Source organism: Dipodomys ordii, unplaced genomic scaffold (assembly GCF_000151885.1).
Source record: "Dipodomys ordii isolate 6190 unplaced genomic scaffold, Dord_2.0 Scaffold92, whole genome shotgun sequence".
NCBI lineage: Eukaryota > Metazoa > Chordata > Mammalia > Rodentia > Heteromyidae > Dipodomys > Dipodomys ordii.
In genome coordinates this window covers 5,354,458-5,361,085 of record NW_012267308.1, presented here as the reverse complement: position 1 = coordinate 5,361,085, position 6,628 = coordinate 5,354,458, and the positions used below count along the sequence as shown (strand labels likewise).

The window sequence follows — 6,628 nt, the reverse complement described above, 5'->3', positions numbered from 1 at the left end:
GAAAGAAAGAAAGAAAGAAAGAAAGAAAGAAAGAAAGGAAGGAAGGAAGGAAGGAAGGAAGGAAGGAAGGAAGGAAGGAAGGAAGGAAGGAAAAAACTAAAAAAAAGAGACCTTTGGGGTCTTGGGCTCAGGGATCGTATTCTTACACAAGGTCCTGGGATTAAATCTTCAGGAGAAAGAAAAAAATCTTCAGGAGAAAGTGGAGGGAGAAAAGAAAGAGGATGAGGAGGAGGACAGGGGAAAGAGAAAGGAAGGGAGAAAATAGGAGAGGAGGGCAGGGAGAGGAGAGGAGGGAAGAAAGGAGCCAGTGCCAGTGGTTCAAGCCTGTAATCCTAGCTACTCAGGAGGCTGAGATCTCAATATGATTGTGGTTTGAAGCCAATTTAGGCATGAAAATCTATGAGACCCTTAATAACTCCAATGATTCAGCAAAAAGCTGGAAGTAGAGCTATGGGCACTGAGTTCAAGCCCTAGGACTGGCACCAAAAAAGAAAAAGAAAAGAAGAAAAGAGAAGGGGAAGAGAAAAGAAAGGAGGGAAAGGGAAGAAGGGAATAAGACACTCAACATTATCTCTAGCAAAAATTTCATGGTACAGCCACGCCCCAGTGGCTCATGCCTGTAATCCCATCCACTCAGGAGGCTGAGATCATAGTTCAAAGCCAGCCCAGGCAGAAAAGTCTGTGAGACTCTTATCTCCAATAAACCACCAGAATACCTGAAGTGGCGTTGTGGCTCGAGTGGTAGAGTCTGGCCTTGAGCTGAAGAGCTGAGAGACAGCGCCCATATATCTCATGGAACATGTTCATTGGCTGAGCTTGGTCACACGTCCAACCCATTGCTAAACAGTGGAAAGAGATCATTTCTATTCTAAGTCAGGGCCTGTGCCCTCACCCCTCAGAGCTTGGGGACATGAAAGCCACTCATATGGGCTGAGAGTAGGAAGAGGGTTTTCCTAAGGGAAATGGGCAAAATAACCAATATTCACCCACATCTCCCTCCAGCTGACCCTTGCCTCCACCCCATCCCATAGAGTTTCCTGGTCGTCGGACATGATCCCAACCAGGTCCTGGTACTGAGGACAGGACCTTCACCTGGAGAAGTTAACACCTACCAAATCCAGAAGTTTCCCGGAGGTGAGGCACTCACCCTAGGTTTCCAGTGCACCTCCAATTTATCACTAAAGCCCATCATCAGCTTTTTCTGTTGTTGTTGGTCTTAGGGCTTGATCGCAAGGCCTGGGGGCTGTCCCTGAGCTCTTTTGCTAGGGGCTAGTGCTTTACCACTTTAAGCCACAATGTCACTTCCCGTTTTTTGGTGATTCATTGGAGAAGCGCGTCTCAGGGACTTTCCTGCCTGGGCTGGCTTTGGACCGCAATCCTTAAGACTCCTGAGTAGCTAGGAATACAGGTGTCAGTCACCAATGACCAGCTTTAATCCTGAAAGATCTACATCTACCCAGTCCCGCATGCTTCCCACACCTCTTGCTCAGACTCCTGCAGTAACCTCTTTTTTTTGGGGGGGGGGTCCAGTCGTGGAGCCTGAACTCTGGGCCTGGGCACTGTCCCTCAGCTCTTCATCTCAAGGCTAGCGCTCTACCACTTGAGCCACAGCGCCACTTCCGGCTTTTTTCTTTTTGCTTATGTGGTGCTGAGGAATTGAACCCAGGGCCTCAGACATGCAAGGCAAGCGCTCTACCACTGAGCCACCTTCCCAGCCCTGCAGTAACCTCTTATCTGCTCTTCCTGCTACAACCCTTCCTTCCTGCAATCCCCACGGGCACAGCAACCTAGCGGGCATTTTCATACAGCAGGCACAAATTTGGCACCCCTGCCTGTCTCAGTCCATGCAGAGATTTTACAGTCTTCTTAGGTTTTGGCCACCCTTTCAGTTTTCTTTCTCATCCCTTCTTGCCTCTTTCCCTCACTCCAGGTGTGTCTCTGGATTCCTCCAACATCTGCATGCCAGACTTGCCTCATCTCCTGGCCTTCCTCTCAGCCAGCAGGTACAGGCCACCCATCAAAGTCATTCATGGGGACCCTAAGACACCCCAACCACATGGTTGTGCCCCTTTATCTTTTCTCAGGGATATCTTGCCCAGAACATTGCTCTTGCCTTCTGCAGCTCTGGGTCCTGGAGACAAACACCCAGGTGAGCCCAGGTCCTCAGGAAAGAAGTCTACAGGGATTATTTGAGGGTTTGTTGTTGTTTTGTTTTGCTTTGCTTTTGTGCCAGTACTGGGGTTTGAGTTCAGGGTCTGGATGTGTCCCTTAGTTTTTTTTTTGTTGGTCATGGGGCTTGAACTCTGGGCTTGGGCGCTGTCCCTGTGCTCTTCAGCTCAAGGCAAGTGCTCTACCACTTGAGCCACAGCACCATTTCTGGTTTTCTGGTGGTTCACTGGAGATAAGAGTCTCACAGAGGGAAGTGGTGGCTCAAGTTGTATACAGCTAGCCTTGAGCTGAAGAGCCGAGGGACAGCCAAGCCCAGAGTTCAAGCCCCACAACCAAAAAAAAAAGAGTCTCACAAACTTTCCTGCCCAAGCTGGCTTTGAACCACGATCCTCAGATCTCAGCCTCCTGAGTAGCTAGGATTATAGATGTGAGCCCCCGGCACTCAGCTCCCTTAGCTTTTCTACTCAAGACTATCATGTTAAGCTTGGTGCCAGTGCAGCGTCCAAGCCCAGAGTTCAGGTCCCATGACCAGCAAAAAAAAAAAAAGACTGTCACATTGAGCAATGGCTCCACTTCCAACTTTTTTTTTTTTTTTTGTGGTTCATTGAAGATCAGAGTCTCACAGATTTTTCTGCCCAGGGATGGCTTTTGAAATGTTGTCCTCAGATCTCAGCCTCCTGAGTAGCTAGAGTTACAAGCATGAGCCATTGGTGCCCACCTATTATTAGGTTTGAAGGAGAATAAAGCTTAAAGCTGAGAGCTGAGGACCTAGATTTTGGGGCCACTTGATAAGAGAAGACCTAGACCTAGACCTAGACCTAGACCCTTGTGTCATAATAGTGGAGAGTGCTAGAGGAAGAAGGAGTTAGAATCTAGTCCTGGACCTGAGAGACAGCTGGGAACAAATTCTCCCTGTGCCTCTTGAATACCTGGGATACATTCACACTTGCACGGGGTCCTAGATCCACTGCTGGTTGGTGGGGTGCAACTTGACGTGTCACGGAGGACATTGTGTGTGGTAAATCAGCTCTACCTGGAGACCCATGGAGCCTGGAAGATGGAGAAGGTCTCCCAAGAGACAGAGACCAACACTGCTCAGACACAAGGTCCAAGTTAGTTGGGCAGAGCCTTGGGCCCTGGAGGATTGAGGGAGTGGCTGTGGCTGTTAGATGGGATCCAGAAATCTCAGCAACTTCTTCCTCTATGTAGAGACCATGAAGCCAGCCCCGCACCGGGTCTCCTGGGTGGAAGGCCCACTCAGCCCTGAAGTGTGCCATCGTGGCCCAGTTCTGTCCAGTCTGGCAGAGGAGAAGGAGGAAGAGGAGGACAGCGATGTCTACAGAGATGATGAGGATGATGACCTTCTCACTGCTCACATCCGAGCTCTTGCCAGAGTCAGGAGCAGCTATGTGGCCAAACAGTACCGGGGCCTTCAAGAGCGACTCACCTCAGTTTCGGGTGGGCCCCACAGGCCTGGAGACCCAGCCACTGAGTTGCTTCAGGATGTACGCCACTTCCTGACTGACCTCCAGGATTACTTGGCCAAGGATCCTGACGTCAGAGCTGTCTTTGAGAACAGGGGATCTGGGGTGTCCCAGAAGGAGGAGAATCTTGGTAATGGGGAGGATGGCAAGGGAGGACCCCATCTCTTTCCTGGTGGGTTCAGGTGTGTCATTCCGGGTCCCGCATATGTGTTCCCATCCCATGTCTTTGTCCCACGTGGACAGCACTGCACACCTGTTTCCTTCTACCCCTGGCCTGCAGGTGTGATGGGAGGAAGGGGGACTGTCAGGGAGGATCGGGGTGTCCCCTTGATGGCTCTGTCCTCACCTGCCCCTCCTCATTCCCTGTAGGCTCCGCTGTGGAAGCAGCCGTGTGCCGCGCAGTGCTGGCTCCCCTCAAACCCGCCCTGTGGACACGACTCCGCACTTTGCGGGCCCAGGAACTGCGGAGACTGCGGCGGAGACAAATCGCCTTGAGGGCGGGGGCGGGGCCTCCGGGCGCGCAGGGGGCGGGGCCTCCGGGGGCGGGGCTTGAGCGGCCGCGCCCCGCCCGCGCCCTGCGGAACCACATCCACGCCCGCCTGCACAGCTTGCACGCCGCGTGCGCCCCGCGCCGCAAGGTGGCGCTGCTGCTGGCCGTGTGCGGTGACATCTACGCGGGCTTGGAGAGGGCCGGGCAGCAGAGCCCAGGTAAAAGGACTGGGGGAGAGGAGGACGCGTGTTACCTGGGTGTGCAATGGCTTATGGATTGGGGATGGGTGTGAGCGGGAAAGCCAGAGAAGAAGCTCCTGGGCTCACCTCGGGGTGTGTGTGTGTGTGTGTGTGTGTGCAGGCGTCTGTGCGATCCTGAGGATCTGGTGGAAGGTGGGTACCCCTCCCACCCTACCACCCCCCCCACCCAAATAAAGCTGTCTTTGGGTTTCACCTAGAGCCCCTGGGAGCTGACGCCTTCCTGCCTGCCCTAACCGAGGAGCTGATCTGGAGTCCCCACATTGGGGAGACGCAGCTGGATGTGGAGTACCTGATGGAGCTCTTGGATCCTGATGAGCTGCGGGGAGAGGGTGAGTCCCCACCTCCCAGAAACCCAAAACCCAACAGGGAGCCAGGCAGGCACTGGTACTGACACCTGCTAATCCTTGTTACTCAAGAGGCTGAGATCCCAGGTTCGCAGTTTGAAGCCATCCTACATAGGAAGGTCCATGAGGTGTTTTGTTTGTGGTTTTGTTTTATGAGACTTGAACTCTGGGCCTGGGCGCTGTCTCTCAGCTCAAGGCCAGGGCTCTACCACTTGAGCCACAGCACCACTTCTGGTTTTCTGAGTGGTTTACTGAAGATATATGTCTCATGTCCTTTCCTGTCTTTCCTGCCCAGGACGACTTTGAACCGTGATCCTCAGATCTCAGCCTCCTGAGTAGCTAGGATTACAGGCGTGAGCCACAGATGCCCAGATCCATGAATTTCTTTTTGTCAGTCATGGAGCTTGAACTCTGGGTTTGGGCGCTGTCCCTCAGCTCTTCAGCTCAAGGCTAGTGCTCTACCACTTGAGCCACAACACCACTTCAGGCTTTCTGGTGGTTAATTGAAAATAAGACTCTCATGGGCTTTCCTGCCTGAGTTGGCTTTGAACCCAGATTCTCAGATCTCAGCTTCCTGAGTAGCTAGGATGATAGGTGTGAGCCACCAGAGAGGCTTATCTCCAATGAACCAGCAAGAAACTGGAAGTGGAGCTGTAGCTTAAATGGTAGAGCCCTTGCCTTTAGCAAAACTGAAATAAAAGGCTCATGGGTAGTGCCCAGACCCTGAGTTCAAGCCCCAAGATGCCCCCCCTCCCCACACAAAACAGGGAAACCCTCAAAAGCTTCTCTAAGCCCCAGAAGGGAAGGTGGGCCAACTGGAGGGGACTTTAGGTGCTCAGAGAAGCTGACCTCCTGTTCTCGCCCCCAGCTGGGTACTACCTGACCTCGTGGTTTGGGGCACTGTACCACATTGCCCACTACCAGCCTGAGGCCGGCCAAGCACCCCAGGGACTCAGCTCTGAGGTGCATGCTTCCTTGCGTCAATGGCACCGCAGGCGGACACTGCACCACCAGGATCGGCCTGGGGCTCAGGTGACTGTAAGTCTGGGGTACAGGTAGAAGAGAGGGTGGATGCTACTGGCCATCTGACTCTGCCTCTCACCTCTCCCCACAGGCTGACTTGCCTTTTGAGGAACCCTGGGCAGTGGGGACTGTGCCAGGGACCAATGATGATTGACAGCTCAAAACCCTCACAGTAGACCAAGTGCAGGAGGCTGCTGGGAAGAACAGCCCCCCCAAAAAAAAAAAAGAACAACCCACTTTCAGGCCTTTGCATGGGCTGCCCTGCATCCTGGCTTAGGCTTTGCTAATATCCACAGTGAACCTTCCTGCCTTTCCTTCAGGTTTCAGTCCTTAGTGAGATTCTTCCAGAGATCCCTGTCTAAAACCACACCCCCTCATGGACTCTTTTATGACAATCAGAATGTCCCCAAGGATGTCCACATCCCTGTATAATCACAGGGGACAGTGCTGGAAAAGGCAGTATCAGCTGTCAGGTCCCAGGTAGAGGAAAGAAGATCACTTGAACACCAGAGTTTTAGTCCAATCCAACAACATAGCAGAATCCTGTCTCAACAAATAAAAAGAGCAGGTGCCTGTGGCTCACATCTGTAATCCTAGCTACTCAGGAAGTTGTTATCTGGAGAAATGTGATTCAAAGCCAAACTGAACAAAAAAGTCTGAAAGACTCTTTCCAATGAATCAGCAAAATGCTGGAATGGAGGCTTGGCTCAAGTGGTGGAATTTCAACAAAAAAGCCAAGCAAGGTGAGGTAACTAGAAAAAGTAAAATAGAGGGAAGAAGAGGGAAACATAAAGTTAAGGCCACCTGAAGATGGAGCAGAGAGGGTTTCAAACATGCTGGTTTTGAAGACTGCAGTGG

The 6,628-nt window shown here is 52.2% G+C and overlaps 1 protein-coding gene across 4 annotated transcripts in view; it reads left to right on the top strand.

Annotated features, from left to right (window-relative positions):
- Positions 1-6,397, top strand: part of Rinl (Ras and Rab interactor-like) — a 10,735-nt gene extending 4,338 nt beyond the window's left edge. The window contains exons 4-12 of one of the 4 annotated variants that reach the window (XM_013026302.1): positions 1,032-1,134; positions 1,931-2,003; positions 2,085-2,149; positions 3,132-3,275; positions 3,379-3,783; positions 4,023-4,361; positions 4,601-4,732; positions 5,616-5,785; positions 5,862-6,397. In XM_013026302.1, coding sequence (XP_012881756.1) covers positions 1,032-1,134; positions 1,931-2,003; positions 2,085-2,149; positions 3,132-3,275; positions 3,379-3,783; positions 4,023-4,361; positions 4,601-4,732; positions 5,616-5,785; positions 5,862-5,924 — 1,494 coding nt within the window. In that variant the 3' untranslated portion in view covers positions 5,925-6,397. Of the gene's footprint in view, positions 1-1,031; positions 1,135-1,930; positions 2,004-2,084; positions 2,150-3,131; positions 3,282-3,378; positions 3,784-4,022; positions 4,362-4,600; positions 4,733-5,615; positions 5,786-5,861 lie in introns of all 4 variants that reach the window. The other 3 variants (XM_013026301.1, XM_013026300.1, XM_013026303.1) reach the window with 3 other exon arrangements.
- Positions 6,398-6,628: the final 231 nt, after the last annotated feature.